Consider the following 24,275-nt stretch of genomic DNA (forward strand, 5'->3'; position numbering starts at 1 on the left):
TATATTCTACTGGGCGAATACACTATACCATGCACACAAACAAATACAAAGTAATGTGGAGGGCGCGCTAACAAAGGGATAGATTGGGGAAGTCCTCTTGTAGGAAATGGCACTTGAGCTGAGCTTTACAAATTGAATTCCAAAAGGCAAAAGTGAGGAGATAGAAAATAGGATGCGGTAGGAGGGCAAGAAGCTGGACACGGGGTAGAACACAGAGCACGTGATACAGAGTAATGTGTAATCAATCTAGGATAGGTTAGAGCCAATTTATGAAGGACTTTAAAAGCCAAATGAAGATGTTTGAATTTTATCCTAAATTAGAGGTTCTTAACTTAAGCTCCATCAACTTGTTTTTTCATTCTATTGATAAGTGTACTTCAACATAATTTGTTTGCTCTGTAATTCTATTATTTTATTTTGTGCATTTTAAAACATTCAGAGGAGTGGTACATAGCCTTCAGACTGCCAAAGGTGTCCATCACACCATAAAGGATAAGAATCCCGGAGCAGAGGCAATAGGAAACCTCTGAAGCTTTGAAAGGGATTAGTGACATGGCCAGATCTGTGTTTTAGTGACCTCATTGAGTGTTATTCTCAGTTTGATGAAGTGTGTAGTCAGATACACTGAATAAAAGACTCCAGTGGTAGAAAAGAAAAATGTGAGTATTGGCTTATCTTTAGATCTTTAGTCTTGTACTCAGTACAAACTATAAAGGAATTGTTAAAGAAATAGTTGCATAGTTTCTTGACTCCTGTTTGTTAGGGTTTTGTTAGGGCTTCTTTGTCTATTTGCATGTTATTCTGTTCTAAAGTTGACAGTGTTCTTGAATAACATTTGAAACCCGGGAGCCACCTGGCACTTTATCCCTAATGGCAATTCTGGCACATTAAGGTGAAGTACCATTGGTAAGAAAGCAGTGATTTATGTTCATCACAATGTTCTAAAACAGACTTTATAAAGATAATTTCTTGATGTCTCAGAAAGCATACTCATACTTGCAAATATAGGGCCATAGGCATCTTTCTTTTCCTCCCAGTAAGAATGAGGTTGTTCAGAAGAATTTGAAATCTTCTGTAGAAAAAATGGTAGAAATTGGATAATTCCAAAAGTATGTTAAATGTATTTATTTATTTGTTTGTAGTAGAGGCATCATGAATTTTTAAGTTGTCTTCTTGAATGGGGTGAATTTCAGCTGCACTTACGTTTATTAAGAATGAGATGCTGTAAGGTCCAATTCATGCTTCCCTTTTCAAATTGCATTTCTGATGTATTGAAAGAAAGACTTGTAGGACCAGTGCGATATTCACAGAACCTATGGTGGCTATGAATATGCCAGTGTAATTCTGAATCTCAAAATATAACAGACTCTCCACATGGAAGACAGAACCAAAACATTTATTCAAACACCAGAAAGCCGAATCCATCATAGCAACAAAGAAATCTATACACAATAACAATGCAGGGGGTACCACCAACCCCAACCCTTCTGCCTGTTAGGACCTTCCCACAAATGAACATTCATAGCTTCATGCCTGCTTCCTCCCTCTCCCTCAGCTCTAACAGTTGTGTCCCACTTCCTCCCAGCTCTACTTCACCCTTCTTGCTCCACCCCTTCCTGCTCTACCCATTTATAAAACTCATCTCATCACAGACTCATGTGACTCAGGCTTCCATGTGACTCAAGCAGGTCACATGGGCCTATTAATGGATAGGAAAGATCTTCCCACTATGCAAAAATACATTAACAATACAAGGCTGTAAACTTCTTGCCACAGAGAAACAATGTATCATAATGGACAGACAGCTGATCTTGAAGTCAGGAGGACAAGTTCAGGTCCTGCCACTTATACATGTGAGACCATGGGTAAATTACTTAAATTCTGTGATTCTACAGAACCATAGATATTTCTAGATATCATTTAAGGAAGAAAAACCAAAACCAAAACCAAAAAAAAAGTTGGTAGAGAAATAACTACTTAAAATAAAAATTAAATGATTAAATATTTGGGGGAAAAGTTTCTAAGGAAAATAAGGACTAGAATAAATATATCTAAAAATTTATGGAAAAGTATTACTAAGTGGAGAACCATTTACTATGCACAACTTATTATAATTTTGTTAAGATACATCCCAAATTAATCTATAGGTTTAATGCTACACTCTTCAAAATACTAATGGGACACTTCATAAAATTTAATGAAGTAACAAAATTCATGTAGAACACAAAAGAATACGGGGGAAATAATGAAGAACAGGCTGTCAGATCTCAAAATATTTGTTGAAGTGATAACTATCAAAACTATGGATAAATAGAAAAATAAATCATTGTAATAGACCAGATTTAAACAAGATCTAGAACCAAATGCATAGGATAACCTAGTGTTTAATAAACCAAAGAACACAAAACATAAAACTACGGAAGAAATGCATTCTTCTAAATGAAATGCTCAGAAAACTGGATGGCAGTCTCATCACAAAACAAAAGTATTTGGAGTGGATCAGCATCTTATATATCATCATAAATTAAATCTCCAAATATTTTAAAATCACATCTTTGATGAAATTCAAGAATGGAATAGTGTTTTTCATAAATGTGGGGATGAGGGGGAAAAGGTCAACTAGACCTGTCTTACCCCCAAAAAAGATGAATTTCATTCTGCAAAAATTAAAAGCTTTTGCACAACTAAAAGCAATCTATTCAGAATAAGGAGGGAGGATATAGGAAGGGGAAAGTCTGAATTAAGCATTTTTTATAGAAGTCTGACATTCAGATTCCTAGATGTGGCACAGAGTAAGCAAGCACCCTTTAAATGGGAGCTCAGGGTAATAGAACAGAGGTGTGGCCACGCGCCCTGGGGGCGTGGCTACAGGTGGTGATTGGACGTCCCGGGAACGCCCCTTCCGGCTCCGCCCACGCGCTGCGTGCGGCCGCCTCTTGGGCGGAGGGAGAGCGGCCGCCAGGCCCAAAAAGTGACCCGCTGGAGGTCGAGCGGTGGCCTTGGCGATCTCGCCATGGCCGCGGACGGCGCTGTGCTCGCCCGGATGTTCATTCTGGGCCCCTATTCTGGCGCCTCGTGGGCCCCGGTGATGACAAGTAAGGAGCATTCTCGATGATTACCCTGCCCCCCCAAGGGCGAGGAGAGGTTTGCGGCCCGCCCAGGGGTCGGCGAGGGCGGTGGGAGCTGCTGCTTCCAGGCTTCGTCGGGCCCGGGGTGTGAGGACGTTCGGGGAGCTGAGCTCTGCGCTGCGCGTGTGCGCATGCGTACCTGAGGCCTGGCCTCCCCTCCCCCGTCCCTCCCTTCTCCTTCCCACGGCTTCCCCGGTGTTTGGGCTCTGAATTCTGACGGTCTCTCCTTTCCTTCCTTTGTTGTGGCCTTTTCCTTTCAGTTTCTGCCCTAAAGATGGCACCTTGTGGCCCCGTTAATCCGCGCCGACGCCAGGGGAGGGGGATGGGCTGCGCTCGCGGGCCTGGGCCTTGCCGCCCCCTCGGACAGGGGCAGCCAGCCCGCTCCTGTGCAAGTGAAAAGCGGCGCTTCGCTTCCGTGTCGTTCGGGGGTCTGCGCTGCCCAGTTCACGGGCCCCCTGGACGGGCTTTCCGGAAAGGCCGAGATGCAGGCTGGTCTGCCTTTTTTCTCCAGTGTGTCCCCAGTTTACAGACGAGGAGCAGGTGGGAGTTCAGTGGCTTGCCCGGGCAGCATTCGAACTCAGACCTTCCCGACTCCAGGCCTTGCCCTGCCTCCAGCTCTCCATGGGGGGCGGAGGGAGAGAGGAGATTTTAAGTAGGTGACGTAGGCCTGCTGTGCCTCGGCCTCCCACCCCGAGAAGGCTTCCTGGACCCCCACCACCCCCCGCACGCTACTGCGTGCTTTCCGAGGTCCCTTTCCTTGACACCGCCTCTGCCCAGTGTTTACCGTCGTCTCGCCGTTTGAGCCCCGCGGAATCCGAGGGTGATGGGCGTACGTGCTACATCCCATAGCGGTTTCTCAGGGTTCATCCAGTTTCGCCTTTCACGATGGACCGCCCCTCTCCTGGTCACCCTGTCCGTCCTTGGTTTCTGACGCTGTCGTTTCTCAATTCATCTTACAGTTTTCAGTCTGCTTGGAATTTCGTGGGTGTCTCCCAAGGCTCTGTCTTGGGTCCTCTTCTTTGTTCGGCTTCTGTACTGCTCCTTCATTGCCAGGTTGCTGACAGACTCCTCCACCTCAATGTCCTTTTGTTACCTTAGGTTCATTATAACCAAAACGGAACTCAGGCTGTTCACCATATCCAGCTCCTTCTAATTCTCTTTGAAGTAAATATTTCCGTTATTTAGAAAGAAAACCATTTAGTCCAACTCATGGCTAAAAAGGATTCCCTCCACAACATACTGGACACCTTTGTATCTCTCTTTTTTTTATTAATTTTGTTCAGTTAAGAAAACATTCCTGTCTTCAGCCTAACCACAATTGAAAAACAGGTAACACCCGCCCCCCCCCCCCCAAAAAAGAAAACCTCTTGTAACTAACCTACATTGGCCAAGACCCAGAGATGTATATTTCATTCTGCGTTTTGAATGACAAATAATATCCAGCCTTTTCTTGCTCACCTCAAGTGAAGTCTCAGCCAGCAGGTGTGGGGAACCTGCATCTTCAGGACCATACATGGCCTTCTAGATCCTTTGGGGTAGCCTCTTGACCGAGTCCAAGTTTTACAGAACAAATCTTTTATTAAGGGGTTTTATTCGGTGAAGATTGGATTCAGTCAGAGGGTTGCACCAGAGGATCTAGAGGGCCACTTGTGACCTCAAGGCTGCAGATTCCCCATCCCTGTTTAGTGCTTAGCATGTAGTGAGTTCTTAAAAAAACGTATATTAACTGAGTAGGAACTTGCTGTTCCTGAGGCAGCACGTTCTATTTGTATATCTCGCAGTAAAGTTTTTCTTTTTTTTTAAGCCTTAATTAGTCTCTTTATCTTTCTTGGATTACTTCTCATTCTGTTTTCTGTGTGTCATCCTCCTTCCACATGATAAGCATTCAAATAGTTGGAAGACAGTTATATACTAAGTCTTTCTTCTCTCCATACTAAACATCCTCAATTCCTGCATTGTCTTCATATGCCATGGCCTGGAGGCCATTTGCCATCATGATTCCTCTCTCTAGTACGCTGTCCAGTTTATCAGTGCCTGCCTAAAATGTAATATCCAGAAATGAAGACAGTACTCTATTCCTGATGTGGTATGAGGAGTAGGGTATAGTGAGATGATCACCATTTTATTCCTAGGAGTTTTGCTTCTCTTCATGCTGGCCTAAAAATTTTTTAAGCTTTTTTGGCTATTGTATGACTTAATTGGTCATTAGGCAAGGATCTCACATGGATATAGTAAAATTAAAAATCACATAGATCCTACCCTCAAGGAGCTTATGAGGAAGAAATGTACACCACATGCGCAAATTAAAATGTGATAAATACAGGAGAGGTCAAGAGATGGAGAGGGTAGGAAGAGATGGCTTTTACTAGTAATTAAAAGAAAAAATTTCACGGGACAGAAATGTAGAGGGTCTTTTTTCTATATTGATCTGTGCATGAGACCCAAGAACTGTCTGTCTAGTTTGGCAGAAAGGGAGTAACATAAAAAACTGGAAAGAAAAGTAGATTGGAACCATATTGTGACTACCAGAATAAGGTAGTAATATTGCATCCTGTAGGCAGTCGGGCAGCAGTGAAGGTCTTGGAACAGGATAATCACATGATCAAACCTGCACATTAGAAAGATTTACTTTGGCAGTAGTGTTAAGATTGTATTGGAGACGGAAAAGGTGATGCAGAGAGATAAATTAGGAAGCTAATATGTCCTTAAAAGAAATAATGAAGCCCTCAACTAGGACAATGACAGTAGAAATAGGAAGGTGTAGTAATTGTAAACTTTACGTTGTTTGATGTTATAGTTATTGTTTGATATTGTAGTTATAATGTTAGGACTCCAGTATGTAGTCACTTAGCCTAAGTGGTCCTAATGCTCATAAAAGTATATAGGCAAAGACAGACATTTTATACTTTTATACTTTTCACTCTATGTCAGGCTTAGATAAGACTTGCAGATTTTTGGGTGGAAGAAACTCTGGCTTCAAGGAAGTTTCCCCTGCTCATTCAAGCCTGGTGTAGGTAATTAACCTCTAGAATTTCACCACATTTGGGTCTGATTTGGAAGGCCCCCTCCCATCTGGAACCAGTTACCTGTTCCGTCGTGAGGGTATATAACTTTGCCATCTGAATCCCACCTTTGGGCGTGTTTCTTCCCCATACATTTCTCTTACCCTTGTCTTGGAGTTTCTTGCTTCTGGAGCCTCTATTTATATTGTCATGTAAGTTGTATGCGTGAGCTTTTTCATACCTGCTTGCTGCATCGCATAATAAAACTGGATTGTATCACCTTTCTGAGGATCAGGTTCGTTTGGGTTTGGTTTTTTTGTTTGTTTGTTTTTTAGAAATTCCTCATTCTAGATTTTTGCCATAACCTTGAGGTCAAATAAAGCAAAGGCAGTTTAAAAATGCTTTTAAGTAATTTTGAACATTTTTTTTTTATATTTTGAGTTCTATATTCTCTCCCTTCAGCCACTGTTCCACCCATTGAGAAGGTTAGCAATATTGATGGGACTCTGGGAGCCCTCTTGAACTTTCAGTGAATCTTCTCACTTGATCTGACATCCACCTGAGGCTATAAGCCTTTCTTTATCACTACATTCAAATCTGATTACCCCCTTCCCACCCTTGATCATCAAAATTCCATTCTCTTGGTTCTGACCTTTAGTCACAGTCCCATCAAGATCTTCCTTAAGACTCTCCGCTCCACTCATCACCCCACACTACTTAACCACCCCTAGATCCCTCCCACAATTTTCTTAATATAAGAGTCATCTTTCTTCCATGAAAGTACTAAGATTCAATATAGCTCAGATACCATCTGGTTTGCTTGTCAATACAAAGTGTCACAAATGCTCATGTTGGTATTTTGGGGTCCCAAGACCACCTAACCTCAACATTTTGATTCCCTGAGACTGGGAAAGCTGCTAATCTCAAATTCTTCTCCTGCCAAGACTGGAAGGTATGTAAGCCTCCCTCTTTCCTTATCTCCTCACCCTCCAAGCACCTGGGAGGTTCTTTTCAGGCCTGACCTCTCAGGTTCCATTAGGTTAGACAGCCAGGAGGCTGTCTCATACTCAGCCTGACACTCTCAGGTTCTGGGTCCAGTGCTTATTTTCAAGGCCAAGGACCTGGGCACACCTGAACCATGGAAGACAGGGACAGATGCCCTATCTGGAAGTGTATGCCCAATTCTTTCAAAATATCGAAATACCAACACACTTGGTTCTGCTCAAATGAATTGTACTCAAGCCATCTTTCAGCCAAAGGAAAACAGAGTTTATTGAAGATCCATCATATTGGGCAGACCCTTAAGCAATCTGAGAATTTGTGATTCTTGTACTGACAAGTGGACCAGATAGAACCTGAGTCCTTATGATGAGAGCCGGATTGAATCTGAGCATATTCTTGAAAGAGAGATGTCTCTTAAATACGGAAAGACAGGGATCTAGGGTTATTAGTCTAGTAGTCTGAGGTGACTGAAGAGGCAGTCCAGGGAGAGTCTATATGGGAGTGGCCAGTGGACTGGGGTAACTAGAGGGTAGACTTCAGGAACCAAGAGAATGGGATTAAGGATCGGAAGGAGCTGAAGACTACTTGGAGATGACAGACTATGGAGGGCTGGGCTAGGTTAAGGGTAAGGCAAATACCAGCTTAGTTGGGAAGCTCCAAGAAGAGTTCAAAGGGGCTCCCAGAGCCTATACCCCATCAATATGATTCCCATTATGTATGCGAAATTATTCAAAATGTATTTCCATAGTAGCCATGTTGCCAAGGGAAAAAAAGGCAAGAAAAACAAAGTGAAAAAATATTCTTCCATCAGTACTTAAGTTTATCAGTTCTCTCTCAGGGCGTGGATAGCATTTTTCACTGATTCCTTTGGAATTGCATCACTGTATTGATCAAAGTAGCTAAGTCTTTCTCAGTTGATCATAGCTAAAATGTTGGTGTTACTATGTAAAGTGTTCTCCTGGTTCTACTCTATTCACTTTACTTCAGTTTATATGAGTCTTCCCACATGGTAGAGATGTACTTGACACTCAAAAGGGTGTCAAGGAATATTTATTAGAGTTCAGAGGAATTGAGCACTTTGGCCAAAGCTGAATCCCCACTCTCCCAACCCCCCTTCAGGAGGAGGGAGTGCCTTCTACAGACATTATGAACAGGTAGCTTCCCAGTAAGGTTACAGGGAGACTACAACTTATTCAGATTAATGTAAACTTCTTATTCTGTTCCGAATTTTGGACTTCCCATGACACCATGACTTCGTGTTGCCACATGACTTTGTGTTCTCCTCTCTGCTAGGCTTTCCCTCAAACAGCTCAGCAAGCCTGGGAACAAGTTGCTGACCTTTAACCTGGCTGTGCTAGGTTACAACCCTGATCACCCAAAACTGGAAACAGAAGTTCCTTGTTTCTCACATTAATTTGTAAGTGCTCAGATTTCTTTTTATGTATCTCTTATCCTCAACTAACAGAACTTAACAGAGAAGATATTTGAGTGTTTCATAAAACTATAGTAAACTGAATTTTGGACAGATTTTTGTGACAGATGATCTTTTCTTGCTAAATTGGGATTTAACATTACAAAAAGGGTGAAAATTAAACATTTTTTAAGATCAGATAAATATTCTGTGATTCATGGTCACCCAGAAAAACATCCATTCCAATGCATACTTAAAAGGTTTATCAAGGAAAGGATTGATTGTTGATGAATAACACTGCTCATTTATAATATAATACCTTAAGGTTCTCACAGCATTTTTCTGGTTTAGTGAAAAGATGTTGGATATAAAGTCAAAGGACCCTGATTCAAGTTGTGGCTCTGCCACTTTTTATGTGATTATGGTTAAGTTATTTAACATCTGTGGGCCTCAGTTTCCTAATCTGTAAAATAAAGGTATTAGACAAAATAACCTCCTAACTCCCTTCTGACTCTGAATCTGTTTTTTATATGGGAATGCTGAGGCTCAGAGAGGTTAAATGACAGAGACCATTTCTTTCCAGTACACATGAGGGTGGGCCCGAGAGAGAAAGTCACCAATGTGGAGAGGAGTGCTTCAACATGAAGATTTCTGAATGGCAGTGTGGAAGATGAGGAAGGAGGCACTGGAGGGAGTTCAGGTGTGAAATAGATCAAAGGACTCAATTTTCCTATTTTGAGAGTTAAATTTTTAAAATACTCTATTGCTCTAAAAGATTATACTGTTTATAACTACTGCATTTATAACTAGCCTGTTAGTATCTGTGTTACTACTAGCTGCTATTTTATAAATAAGATAATTAATGGCAGAATGTGTACTTAATATACTCTGAGACTGAAATATGAATTTAGAGCTAGAATATGTCACCAGAATGAAAAAAAATTTAACTGAAGATGTGCATATATATTTTATATATATATATATATATAAAATGTATATACACATGTATATTATTTCACTTTTCTTAGCTCCCAAAATTTCTTCCAGCTGATAAATGTCTTAAATATGATACCTTTGATATGAACATATAAACCACGCCTGCACAGCTTGGCTGTAGGGAGGGGCCAAAATTAAAATAGGCTAAATTTATTTGGGCAGCAGATATGTTAAAACTAGAAACAGACCAGTTATTGTTGGTTGCTGTGGGTCACATGACAGAAGAGTGCACAGTAACAGCCCTGCATTTTTCGAAGGCCTGAAATTCTTTGGCCTGCCGCTTGTAGACTAAAGAAATATTACCTTGTATTTTATCTTTTATAATTTTATCAATTTAATTATCCAAGATGTATAAGTTTCTTGTAGGCTGGGCACCTTTGGCAGAGTGTTAATTTATATAACCTGCATGTAGTAGTCATTGTTATCTAATCAGTAAATAATTTCTGGAGCCTGAACTGAAGGGGAGAATTTGAGGAAGGAGAAAGTTCTTATGTCAGCTATAGTGATGACCCTTTTGTTAGTGCTGACTTGCTTTATAGTCCTTTAGAGATACCAGAACCCCCTTAATCTGAGAATAAAAAGCTTGAGGGGACTACAGTCTACTTGGGGAAGTAGCCATTTATTTTCCACTTACCTCTTTTTTTGACTACCCTTATTTTCCTCTCTTCATTTCTCATTTCCCTTTTTTGGGAGTGCCAGTAATCTACAGCCTGCTTTCTCTAGAACAAAGGGGTCAAACTCATCCTGCAAAACTGGGGACCAGATTAAAATGTAATTGGGAAATATTTTAACAAAATAAAAGTATAATATAATTTCTGATTTTCTGAGTCAATATGAAATACAATTCTATTTTAATTTGATACCATTAATCTAAACCTTTACTATTTTATGGAACTCTTTGGCAGTCTGGTGAATGAAGCCTTATTCACTCTTTCTCAGAATGTTTTTACTACGTAAAATTACAAAGGAAGTCAAGTATGAGGAAATACAATTATAAAAAAATTAAGTTCACTGATCCCAGGTATTTAACCCTTATCTCTAGGTGAAGAGAGTATGAGAGGGAAGTTACTGACCATGGCAGCTAAATGGCACAGTGGATAGAGTACTGAGCCAAGAGTCAGAAAGCCTTATCTTTTTGAATTCAAATCTCAGACACAGACCTCAGACACTTAATAGCTGTATTACTTTGGGCAAGTCACTTAACCATGTTTGCCTCAGTTTCCTCATCTGTAAAATGTACTGGAGAAGGAAATGACAAACCACTCCAGTATCTTTGCCAAGAAAACTCAAAATGGAGTCACAGAGTTGGACACAACTCAGCAACAACTGACCATGTTGGCATTGCCCTCTACCTTTTATTTCCATCAGGTTGTTTCTACTTTAGGAAGTTCACAGAGCATTAATGGACAGGCATAATGGACAGGTGTAAAACCATACACCATGTCAGAAAATGTCTTCCTAGTCTAAGGCAGCATATTGGAGTATTAACATTGGCGTATAAAATAAATAATGCTGTATCCAGCTTTGCTATTCAGTTAACATATAATTTTCAAGTCCTACATTAAAGAGAAAGGAGATACTGATCTGTCTTAATTGTCTTTTCTTTATTAAGTATCCACTAAGTTAGATGCTTTAAGAGATATAAAGTTTACCCAGTATTGTCAGTCTCTCAGATCAGTAGCATACATATATAGCTGTATTCACAATATTAAGTAATAAGTTTAGCAAAAGATGTAAAATTAGGGCAGAGCCAAAATGGTGGAGTAGGAGCACCAACCTGGCCAAACTCTCCTAACATTCCCCTCCAAACAAGTCAAATCAAATTCTGGAGTGGCATAGCCCTCAAAAGCTTGGGGTGAGGCTTTTTTTTGCAGCCTAAGACAACATAGGAAGTCTGAAAAGGGGGTCTGTGACAACTGGAGTGGGGGCTGGCCTGGAGTGCAGGTGTCAGCAGCACCAGTAATTGGCCTTGAAAGTGGCTTCAATAACAGCAATAATAGCTTTAGGAGCTCTCAGCTCAGAGATGGTAAGCAACTAGTCAGAACAGGGCACCCTGTCCTGACACTGGGTGCAGGACCGGACACTGTTTGGTAAGTCTATTGCAGTTACCAGTTGAAATTCTAGGGCAGAGAGGATCACTAGTGCTTAGAGCTGCAGGGGAGTTGGTCATAGTTCAGGGGTACAGAAGAACACTAGCACTTGTGGCTGTTGGGGATCAGAGGCCCTTTCTGAGTAAACACCAGAGCTTAGACCAGGAGAGCAGTGACTACACCTCTCTGGGTAATACCTCTTGGAAGCACCAAAAACTTATAGATATTCCCAGAACCAGCTCTGAAAACAACACCCAGAAACGTCTGAAGCTTTGGATAATACCTTCCTAAAGTTCAAGGGCAAAAATAGACTGGGGAAATGAACAAACAACAAAAAAAAACCTGACCATCAAAAGCTACTAAGGAAAATTAAGATATATACACAGAAGAAGACAACAGTGTAAAGACAACTTAAAAGCAAAGCCTCAAGGGAAAGAAATGCACATTGGACACCAGCTCAACAAGAATTCCTGGAAGAGCTAGAGATAAAATTAGTAGAGGAAAAATTAAGAAAAGAAATGAGAGTGATGTGAGAGAATTAACAGTTTGGTAAAAGAGGCCCAAAAAAGATTGAAAAAAGTAACTCCTTTAAAAAAAAAAACAACAGAAAAAAAAATTGACCAAATGATAAAAGACACAAAAATTCACTGAAGAAAAGAACTTAATTAAAAAGCAGAATTGGCCAAATGGAAAAAGAGGTACAGAAGGCCACAGAATTACTAAAAAATTAGAATTAGGTAAGTGGGTAATGACTCCTCGAGACATAAAGAGACATCAAGAAACAATTAAAGTCAAAGAAATGAAAAAATAGGAGAAAATGTAAAATATCTTATTAGAAAAACAGTTGATGCGGAAAATAGAATAAAGAAAGATAATTTAGGAGTTAATGGAATTCCTGAAAGACGTGATCAAGAAAAGAACCTGGATGTCATATTTCAAGAAATTGCAAAGGAAAACTGCCCTGATAACTTAGAATGAAAAGGCGAAATATAAATTGAAAAAATCTACTACCACTTTCCAAAAGAGATCCCAAAATGAAAACTCCCAGGAGTATAATAGCCAAATTCCAGCGCTGCTAAGCCAAGGAGAAAATGTTGGCAAACAACCAGAAAGAAGCCATTCAAATATTGGATAACCACAGTTAAGATCACATAGGATTTAGCAGCTGCCATATTAATGGAGTGAAAGGCTTGGACTATGATATTCTGGAAAGCAAAAGAATTAAGATTACAACCAAGAATAATCTACCCAGTAAAACTGATTATAATCCTTCAGGGGTAAGGGGTGTATGGAGAGAATGGGCATTTAATGAGATAAAGGACTTTTCAAACATTCCTAATGAAAAGATCAGACTAAAATAGAAAATTTGACATTCAAATAAAATACTTAAGAGAAGCATAAAAAAGGTAATAAACATGAAAGAGAAATCAGAAGGAATTTAAGCTTAAATGCTTTACATTCCTATATGATACATGTAACTCTCAAGAACTTTATCGTTATTAGGACAGTGAGCTGGAGAAGGAAATGGCAAACCGCCCCAGCATCTTTACAAGACGACCCCAAATGGGGTCATGAAGAGTCAAACATGACTGAAAAAAGAGACAGATTCTACATACAAGGCACAGATGTGAGTCAATTATGTTGGAATGATTTCAGGAAAAATGGATGAATGAGAAAAGGGATGCAATGGAAAAGAAAGTGAGTTTATACACTTACACACAGTGGATTTAGGGAGACAGTGTTAAAAAAGTCTTTTGAGGAAGGACTGGGTAAAAAGAGGGAAGGATAAACAAAAGAAAATAGGATAGAGGGGATATACATGGTAATTATAATTGAATGTGAATGGAATGAACTCATCCATTAAACAGAAGTGGATAGCATAATGGATTAAAAAACAATCCAACAATAGCTTTTTTACAAGAAGACACAGAGTTAGAATAAAGGGCTGGAGCAGAATCTGTTATGCTTCAGCTGAGGTAAGAGCAGCAGTCATGATCTCAGACAAATCAAAAGCAAAAAACACCTAATTTCAAAGAGATAACAAAGGAAACTACATTTTGCTAAAAGGCACCATAGACAATGAAATAATACCAATATATGTGCACCAAATGGCATAGAATTCAAATTATTAAAAGAAAAGTTAAATCGGTTACAGGAGGAAATAGACAATAAAATTATACTAGTGAGAAACTTCAACTTTTTCCTCTCAGAACTAGGTAAATCTAACCATAAATAAAAAAAACCCAAAGAGATGAAAATAATTTTTACAAGAGTATCTTTGATAGCTGGAGAAAATTAAATAGGATGAGGAATATACTCTTTTTCCAGTTGTATGTGGCATCTTCACAGAAACTGACCATAAGAGCATAAGAACCACAAACAAATACAGAAAAGCAGAAATATTAAAGGTATGCTTTTCAGATCATAATACAATGAAAAATGTTATTATTTTCTACCAGCAAAGAGTTTATAAAATAGATGGTCGTGTTTGTCCTTCGTTGCCAAAGAAGACTGTGCCATCAGAGAAATGATGATATGACTTGCACTTGACTTTGTTTTGAGTGGAGGGCTGTGCAGGTCCCCAGCCTCACTTCTCCTCCAGAGCCGTCTGAATCCAGGGACCTGATATTCCTCAGGATGACAGGAAATGGACCAGGATGCACTGGGAGACCTTGGGGCCTTTAGGCCAAGGTCTTTGCAGGTACTCACTTAGGGTGAGGCAACACCTATTCATCAAATAGGTCTGTTTAAGAAGTAGTCAGGGCATGGCCCCTTTAATGAGGTCTAGAAAACAAAGACTGGGTGGGAAACAGCAGTTACTATTGATAATCACTGTAAAGCTACCAGCAAAGAGTTTATAAACTAGATGGTACCATTTAGTGTATTTTCTTGTTGCTAAAGGGAGTTGGTAATAATGCTTATGAAAAATACCTAATTTTTGTTAATTTGCCTGATTTAATCAGTGCCAAGCATTGTCATCTATACTTTTACAGCATTTCACACGTTTCCTTCTCTCTACTCACATGACCACCCCTTTAGTTCAGATCCTTGCCATCTTTTCTTGGATTATTACACTAACTTCCTAATTGGTTTCCCTGCCTCAATTTTCTCCCCACTCCATCTTCCATACAACTGATTTTCCTGCATGGCAGATCTGACTATATCATTTTTACTCAATTATCATCAATGGATCCCCTTAGGCTAAACATATAAACTCCTTTTTATTTTTAAAGCCTTTTTGGTTTGGCTCCATTCTACCTTTCCAATCTTGTTAATACTATTACTTCCCTTTCCACTCTGTGGTCGAGCTATATTGGCCTTCTTAATATTCATCACGTGTGATACTCCATCTCCTATTTCCTTGCCTTTACACAATTTCTGATACCTGGAATGTACTGTCTCTTTCCTTTTTACTCTTTGTAATACTGTAGTTTTCATCAAAACTCAGTTCAAACACCACCTTCTACATAAATTCCCGACCCCCCGTCAACTGCTAATGCTGTTCCCTTCAGTTACTTTGTATTTATTTTTTGTAAGTAGTAGGACCCTGGAAATAGCTGCTTGCTGATGATAAGTGGTGCTGAAATATTAAAAGTGTAATTGTTTTGGCTCTCATTATTCAGAAACATCTCTTGACATTTGCACTGAAGGTCCAAAAGCAAGGTTGGGTAAAATGCTGCCACTGAACCGGCCTAGTAGTCACTGTATTCTTCACTGCCACTTACAGATAGTAAAAAACAAAAATGTCAGTTTGTTTAAGATAATCATCAATCTTTGATGAAACAATAAAAATTATTAGTTTTATTAAATACCTACCTCAAGCACATAACCTTTTAACATTCTTGATGATGAAATGGAAAGTACACATAAAAAGTTGTGGTTGTCTCAATAAAAAGCACTTGTGTGTCTGTTTTAATTTCTATTTAAACTACCTGCTTTTTTCATTAAATAACATTTTTACTTGAAAGAATAATTGACAAACTAAGGTTATTTGGAAACTACATGTATTTACAGATATTTTCTTGAAAATGAACCAAGTGAACCTGTCACTTCAAGTAAAATTCATACTTTCAGTTGAAAATGAAAATTTTCTAAGACTTGTATTTGCTACTGTGAGTTTGACACACTTTTCTGATACAATGGTAATATCAATGAATGTCATGTTTTGATATTATGTAATGAAACTTTTTAACATTGAGGAAGGCTGCATAACTTAGTAAACCAGTATTTTCCAAATGACCAATATATGATGTTATAAAATATGCATAAGTAAGTCATTCAAAGTGCAAGATAGACTCTTTAGATTTTAATATAACATCATACAATGCTGATTGATGGGATTTCACATTCCACATTGCAGCTAACCTTAAGAAATGACCACTCGTCAAGTTTTGATTTAGTATTAAAAATCTCTTCCCTTTTCTAACTACATATCTGTGGGAGGCCAGATTTTCCTCATATACTTCAACCAAAGCAACATTTCACTACAGATTGAATTGTAGAAGCCATTTTGAGAATCCACTTGTGAGTATAAATGGGTGTTGCAACCAAAAGGTTCAGAATGGCTAATCTAGAATTTAGTTTTTCTATGAATTTCTTCAGTTTTACAGAGGTCACTGAATTTATGTAAAACATTTCTATGGACAGCTTATTTTCTCTCTCTCTCTCTCTCTCTCTCTCTCTCTCTCTCTCTCTCTCTCTCTCTCTCTCTCCCTCTCTCCCTCTCTCCCTCTCTCTCCCTCCCTCCCTCCCTCCCTCTCTCTCTTCTCTCTTCTCTCCCTCTCCCCCCTCCCTTTCTTCCTCCCTGTCTCCCTCTCCCTCCCTTCCCCCCCCACCCCTCAGCTATGAAAAAGCAAATAAACCAGCCAACATGGTAAAAGAAGGAAACAAACATTTATTAAATGCCTTCTATGTGTCAGGCACTGTGCTGAGTGTTTTACAAATATCTGATTTGATTCTGCAAACAACCCTGAAAGGTTATTATTCCCATTTTACAGGCAAGGAAACCAAAGCACACAGGTCACATAGCTAGTAAGTGCCCAAACAGGATTCAAACTCAGATCTTCCTCAGTTTAAGCATCTAGCTGTCTCTTAACTAGTAATCCCATACCTCTAAATCAAAAGAAAGTGAATCCATTTTGTAATCTATTTTCAGTCCTGGGACTGGTTGTTAGAATTACTCAGGTTAGATTCCTTCAGTGTTCTTTTGCATAGTTATAGGCATTGCATGTATTATTCTTCTGGTTCTGCTTTCTTCACTCTGCAAAAATTCATCTAGTACAAGGATGCTGTAGAGTACCATGGAAAGAGCACTGGTTCTCAAGTCAGAAAACAAAACTTTCATCTCATGCTTATTGCTTGCATGTCCTTGGGCAAGTCATATAATCTCCCTAGGCCTAAGTTTTCTTATCTATGAAATGAGAGGTAGACTAAATGGACTTAGAGACTTTTTCCAGCTCTAGATCTATGATTTTATATTAACCATCATTTCTAAACCTTTAAGGTTTGCAAAATCCTCACGTTAACCTTGTGAGGTAGATGTTATTATTTTCCTCTTTTATAGGTGAGGAATTTAAAGTTGAGAGAATCTGGGATTTGTCCAGGGTCACAGTTAAATGTCTGAAGTAAAAATTGAACTCAGAAGTTCCCGACTCTTAAGTTTAGCACTCTATCCCCATTGCCACCCAGCTATATAAAAGTTTTCCCATCTTTATTTGAATTTTGCATATTGGCCTTCCTTTTTTTTGCATTGGAATAATAATCTGTTGCTTCTATATATTATGGGTGAGTCAGCTAATTCTCAATTGATGGGCAACTACTTTGTTTCTAGTTTTTTTCTTATTTTAAAAACTTTATTGTTTTGGTTTGGTTTTTTTTTACAGAAATTCAGGGCATTTAAAAAATTGTAACAAAGCCCAACAGCAAGAGATAGAAAGAGAAATCCCATTTAAAGCTAGGGTAGAAACTATAAAATATTTGGGAGTTTACCTGCCAAAACAAACCCAGGGACTATATGAATACAACTACAAGACACTTCACACAAATAAAGTCAGATCTAAGTAAGTGAAAAAACATCAGTTGCTTGTGGGTAGGTTGAGCCAATATAATAAAAATGACAATTCTACCTAAATTAATTTACTTATTTGGTGCCATACCAATTAAACTATCAGATAATTATTTTCTAGAGCTGGAAAAAATAGTATCAGAATTCATCTGGAAGAACAAAAGGTCCAGAATAATCAGGGGGAATAATGAAAAGAAATGCTAGGGAAGGTGGCCTAGTTCTACCAGATCTCAAATTGTATTATAAAGCAGTAATCACCGAAACCACTTGGTACTGGGTAAGAAACACAAGGGTAAACAAGTGGAATAGGCTAGGTACTCAAAACGCAGTAGACAATAAATAGAGCAATCTACTGTTTGATAAACCCAAGAACCCCAGCTTCTGGGATAAGAACTCACTGTTTGACATAAATTGCTGGGAAAACTTGATAAAAGTGTGGGGCAAACTGGGCATAGAGCAATGCGAATAAAATCCAAAAGGGTACACAATCTAGGTATAAAGATTGATACTATGGACAAATTGGTGGAGCAAGGAATGGTATATTTATCAGATTTATGGAGAAGGGAAGAATTTTTGACTAAAGAAGAGATAGAAAGCATTATGAAGTGCAAAATGGATAATTTTGATTACATTAAACTGAAAAGTTTTTGCACACCCAAACCCAATACAACCAAAATTTGGAGAGAAGTAGAAAACTGGGAAAGAATTTTTACAGCTAATGTCAGTGATAAAGGCCTCATTTCTAGAATATATAGAGAACTGAATCAAATGTACAAAAATACAAGTTATTCTTCAAGATAAATGGTCAAAAGATGTGAACAATTTTCAGAGGAAGAAATTAAAGGTATCTATAACCATATGAAAAAATGCTCTAAATCACCTTTGATTAGAGAGATACAAATCAAAACAACTCTGAGGTACCACATCACACCTATCAGATTGGCAAACATGACAGAACAGGAAGATGATAAGTGTTGGAGAAGATGTGGGAGAGTTGGAACACTAATACACTGTTGGTGGAGCTGTGAGCTGATCCATCCATTCTGGAGAGCAATTTGGAACTATGCCCAAAGGGCTACAAAAATGTGCATACCATTAGATTCAGCAATATCTCTTCTAGGACTGTATCCTCAAGAGATCATAAAAGTGGGAAAAGGTCCCACATTTACAAAAAATATTTATAGCAGCTCTCTTTGTGCTGGCCAAAAACTAGAAATCAAGGGGATGCCCATCAATTGGGAAATGGCTGAATAAATTGTGGTATATGAATGTAATGGAATACTATTGTGTTATAAGAAATGATGAAGAGGAAGACTGCAGAGAGGCCTAGCAAGACTTATATGATCTGATGCTAAGTGAAAGGAGAGGAACCAGGAGAACTTTGGTGCACAGCAACGACCACAGTGTGCGAGAGTTTTTTCTGGTAAACTTGGAACTTCATTGCAATGCAAGGACTTTAAAAAAATTCCCAATGATCTTGTAAGGCAAAATGCCTTCCACATCCAGAAAAAGAACTATGGAATTCAATCGCAGAATGTAGCAGATTAGTGTGTGTGTGTGTGTGTGTGTGTGTGTGTGTGTGTGTGTGTGTGTGTGTTGTGTGTTGTGTGTTGTGTGTTGTGTTTTGGTTTGTTAGATGATTTCTCCCACTCATTTTAATTCTTCAACACAGCATGACTATAGTGAAAATGTATTTAATAGGAATGTATGTGTTGAACCTATACAAAATTGTATGCCGTCTTGGGGAGGAAGGGAAAAATAATAATCTAAGTTATATGGTAGTGATTGTAGAGTACTGCAAATAAATAAGATTAATTAATTTAAAAAATTGTTTCTTGTTTTGTATATTCTTTGATTTTATTTGGAAAAAATAAAATTCCTTGTTACTCATCCTTACATTTGTCCACTTTCATAGGGTTCTTTCTGAGTAGTTCTTTGAAGAGAGCACATTCTAGTAAAGGACAGTCGGAACCAAGCAAGCAAACACTTAAGAAGCCCAAGTTGCCACAAGGACGATTTGATGCTCCAGAAGATTCCAGTTTAGAGCAAGAGCCACTAGAAAGTGAGTATAATAAAAATTTACACATATGTACATACATGTATGCACACAAACACATAGTAAAAAATTTACTTTTTTTGAGAGGTAGTGTGGTATAGCAAATAGATAGGTAGCCCCTATTACATAACGAACTGTGTGACCCTGGGCAAACTACTTAACCCTCTTAGTGCCCCAGGCACAGTGGAGTACCAAGTGTAAGTTGGAGAGTAGGTAGTCATCCACATTTATTACAGAGAAGTTTCTCACCAAGAGTCCTCCATACCAATAAAATCAAAAATAAAACCAACAATCCAAAAAAGAATTTCTTGCCCATTGAAGGAATTATTTCAAAGGTGAGAATAAGCTGAAGGCAGTTGTCAAATCAGTATATTAATTGTCAAACTTTAATAAAGTAATAAAGAATTTTGTAAGTACAAAATCATAACCCTTTTTATCCTGGACCACCAACAGAACCTTCTCAAGTGGTAAATAATTACTTTTTCCTCAGTGTTAATTTATACATCAATCTAGCAAACAACTCCAAAGATATGAATTATTAGTTATTAAGATTTTGTATACAGTTACCTGATAATGAAAAGACTATCAGGGGAGTGAGATGTCTTTAAACAAACTTTTATTTCTTTGGCAGTTTGTACAGGAACCAGTCTACCTTTTCTTGAGGATATTTACAATAGGGATAATAACCAGATATTTCTTGAATATGAGTCATTTCAGTGTAGTCGCAGCATAAAAAATATGTTAGTCTGGAGGAGAGTTGAAAATTGTGGTAAAATACATCATTATCAAAATGAAGTTTACATTGCTTTGTGGTAGAATTTTCAGAACAACAAAAAAGTTTTCCAAACTCCAGTGTTTGTTTATCTGTCTCAACATAAAGGCAACATTTAGGTAATACAAATAATTCTAGACCTTTAAATCAAAATTCCTTGCTCTGAATTCTGATAGGCTATTTCTTTATATATTGATACTGTCCCAGATAAAAAAAGTGCTGATCATGATACAAGTCCCTCCCGTTGGTGCCATTTCAATTTTGTAGTTTTGTATTAGTTAATATTTAATTTGTTTACTTTAGGAGTATAGTACCCACAAATTTTCAGTCTGTCAAGCAGATCAGTCACCATGTCAATAAACTTTGAAAGAATACTTATTAAAAATACACAAGACTGTCTCTTTATGACTTTCACCACGTTTGTGTCAGTAACTCAAGCTTTTTCCAGGTGACAACATAGAAATGTTTTAGAATTCCAGAATGCCAGTAACTTGTGGGACCAAATACTCATTCATTTCATATTATAAAGCACACTAACCATGAAATTATAGTTCTAGCCATCACCAGAAAGGATGAGAACTTCAGGGCACAGGTATTTATTAGGAGAGGGTGGCCACATACAACTTAATTGTGTTTGTTCTTATTAACTGCTGCCCCCTCTGAAAGTATTTTGTCTAGAGCTACATATGCCAGCTTCAATGGGAGAATTTATTGCAAAGCAATAACAGATATAAAAATGTGTTTTGGAGAATTTTCTCCTAGAATGGTACCTTATCAGAGATCTGTCCCTTGCTGTCCTCATAGGTGAATTTGTGTATTTTCTTCTGGGTCAGCCCTTTGAGAAATGACATTAGATAGAGCTTCTTTTTTTTGTGTTGCCAAAGAGAATTTTTGGTTGCCTGCATGTGTCATAAAGGGACTAGGAAACTCTTCTAAACTGCTCATATTTTGAGAAAAACAGCTGATGATTCCCAGCTTACCTTTCATTTAAAGTATTTCCCAGAGACACTCACATTCCAACTATCAAAGGCTAAAACTCAGGATAGAAGTTATCTCAACTAGAGGGCATTTTTTCCCAAAACATCATGCGGATAGGGAATAGCAAAATTCAAGAGTCAAGTCAGGTAATGAGTATGTGTAGCACCAACACAATATTTACAGCGCCTATGACAGCCATGAATATCCGGGTGCAGTTCTGAATCGTGAAATACCACAGAATTCACGTGGAAGACAGAACCAAATCATTTATTCAGATACCAGAAAGTCAAACCCATCATAGCAACAAAGAGATCTATACACAATAATAATGCATGGGGACATACCAGCCCCAACCCTGCCCCCTGCTAGGCTTTCCATAAACCAGCTCCATTAAACAAATCACAAGCAGGCTTCCCTTAAACAAAATGCCTTTCTCTCACTCACAGCCTGCTTGCCGTGTCCTTCAGTTCTGACTGCTCTCACTAATTTCCTCTGAGCTCTGCTCTAGCTCCACCTCTTCCTGTTCCACCCTTCCTGCTCCGCTTCTTCAGCAAACTCCGACCCTGTGCTCTATGTGACTTAGACTGACGTGACCCAGGCAGGTCACATGCACCTATTAATGTGAAAGAGAAAAATCTTGCCATTTTAAATTACCATTCTAGCATGTTTATCACATATTACCAAATAATTTTTTCAAAAATACTAACACTGTTGTCCTAAGAGCTGAGTAAAAGTACAAAAAAATATAAGACATAATGTTAAAGAATTGGTAGTCTGTTGAGGAGAGGAAAGCAACACACATACTATATATGTAGCACCATATTCAATACCTTCTCCCACAGAGACTAGATACTGTATCTTTAAGAGGCAGTGGAATATCGGATATTTATACTTTTAACAGGCATTATATGAGGAGTCTCTAAGGAGAACTGTTAGCATAGTTCCTAACACATAAAAAACATTATATAAATGCTAGCTACTAGCTATTATTATTAGAGAACTAACGTTCTTCTTGCAAAGAAACATGAAGAGAATTGTTGAGAAAGATCTTAATTGCTATCTAGAGACAAGTAAATGATGGGACTGTGTTTCCACAACTGAGAAATCAGCAAGTATGGTGATTGTGACTTTGACTGTGATCTTCCTCACAGCTGATACATTGCAAATAATTATTTAGCTTTGTTATACTGTTAATAAATTTTATTACCAGTAACCTTGGTGTTTAAGCCTAAGATACTTTAGGGTGTTTGATAAATAATAACAGGGATGGGGGAGGTTAGAGCTAATTAACTCAGAAATTATTGCAATTTTAGTGATTTAGTGGGAAGTATCAAAACATCCCCTTTTTTTTTCATTAGAATCCAAAATGAGAAATTAAATAAGAAAATGAACTGGTAGCTAGTAGAGCTAGGGATTATCATACTGTGGAGGCTACATAGAAATGAAGTCTGTGTTAAATCATGATAACACATACGTAAGAAGACATTTCAGGTGCAGCATTTCCAAATCATGAGGCTTAAAGTGTGGATGTGCCAGTAGAAGGCTAAATAGATATGCATGAGACAGTTAAGTTCAGAGAAGTCACAAGCATTTCAAAAGCAAAGTAGAATATTCCTTCCAGCTTTAAAATTGTATGATTCTGTGATTAGGAAATGGAAAGCCTAGAGGCAGTTGTAAAAAACAGTTTGAGTATTTGATAGATACCTGTTACTTTAAGTGATAAATATGTAAATTGAGTTCCTTCAGGATTCCTTAGCCAACATAATATATTAGTCAAGCTAGACTGAATCATTTCTTTCCCTCTTTTAAAAAAAAAAAATGTTGGGGAAACATTTTCAGTTCTTGGGAAGTGGCAGGCAAATTATGTAACTCTTAGATAACCTAAGCTGTACACAAAATAATAAGATGTTAAGTTCCCTCTTCTCTTTTCCACAAATGTGTACTCTTTAATTAATATGTCTAAGGTTCCTTCGTTTGTTGCTCACTGCCAGAAAGTGGTGAGGCATTTTGGTATTGCAGAGATGAATAAAACACTGCTTCTATTATCTAGGAGTTTTCATCCTAATAGGGGAAGTAAGAGATGCTCAACTTTAAGAAGGGTTTACATTGATACAATGATTTGAAGCCTTCGAAAGTATTTTATAGAACTTTGATCCTCAAGACAACCCTATGAGTTAGGTAGTACACATACTACCCCCATTTTACAAATGAAAAAACTGAGGCTTAGAGCTATAAAATCACTTGTCCAAGGTCATAAATCTAGTAAATAGTAGAACTGGGATTCGAACCCATGTCTTTTGACATCCTATCTCTGCTATAAGGAAGAATAATTTTTTTATACAAAGCAATATGTGAAAAATTCCTCAAGAAAAGTATAAACAAATTTCCCATTGGATAAGAAGTGGGGAATTAGAGTACTTAGAAAGAATATTTTTTAAAATAGTTGACAGTGTGTAAAGAGACAAAGCCAGATGAATTTTAATAAATGAGATGGAATTAGAAGTATCAAGGGACCAAAGGAGAAGTACAGATTAGAGAAAACATAGGCTGAATAGGAGTGGGGAAAAGTATATTGTAGATGCTAACAAGATTTGGAAAAACGAATATAAACTGATGAACATGGATTTCAGTAGAGGAGAGTAATGGTGGTGGAACAATACTTTGGAAATGGCAGTAGGGGCAAAAAGTATGCCAAACACTATACTTGCCCTGTGAGGAGAAGGGGAATGGAAGAAAGAGGACATTTCATTGAAGAAGGTTTCATGGAAAACGATCA

At 38.2% G+C, this 24,275-nt stretch overlaps 1 protein-coding gene and 1 long non-coding RNA gene across 3 annotated transcripts in view; one reads left to right on the top strand and one right to left on the bottom strand.

The window, feature by feature from the left end:
• Window positions 1-1,375: 1,375 nt before the first annotated feature.
• On the bottom strand, window positions 1,376-4,371 carry LOC140526400 (uncharacterized). Its single transcript, XR_011974355.1, has 2 exons — window positions 3,913-4,371; window positions 1,376-3,745 (listed from the first exon to the last, which is right to left on the bottom strand). It is a non-coding gene; the product is annotated as an uncharacterized lncRNA (long non-coding RNA).
• The window catches only part of SMAP1 (small ArfGAP 1), a 326,484-nt gene continuing 305,006 nt past the window's right edge, over window positions 2,798-24,275 (top strand). The window contains exons 1-2 of one of the 2 annotated variants that reach the window (XM_072642575.1): window positions 2,798-3,095; window positions 19,609-19,755. In XM_072642575.1, coding sequence (XP_072498676.1) covers window positions 3,014-3,095; window positions 19,609-19,755 — 229 coding nt within the window. In that variant the 5' untranslated portion in view covers window positions 2,798-3,013. The remainder of the gene's footprint in view (window positions 3,096-19,608; window positions 19,756-24,275) is intronic. The other variant, XM_072642576.1, reaches the window with a different exon arrangement.

Source organism: Notamacropus eugenii, chromosome 2, assembly GCF_028372415.1.
Source record: "Notamacropus eugenii isolate mMacEug1 chromosome 2, mMacEug1.pri_v2, whole genome shotgun sequence".
In the NCBI taxonomy this organism is placed as follows: domain Eukaryota; kingdom Metazoa; phylum Chordata; class Mammalia; order Diprotodontia; family Macropodidae; genus Notamacropus; species Notamacropus eugenii.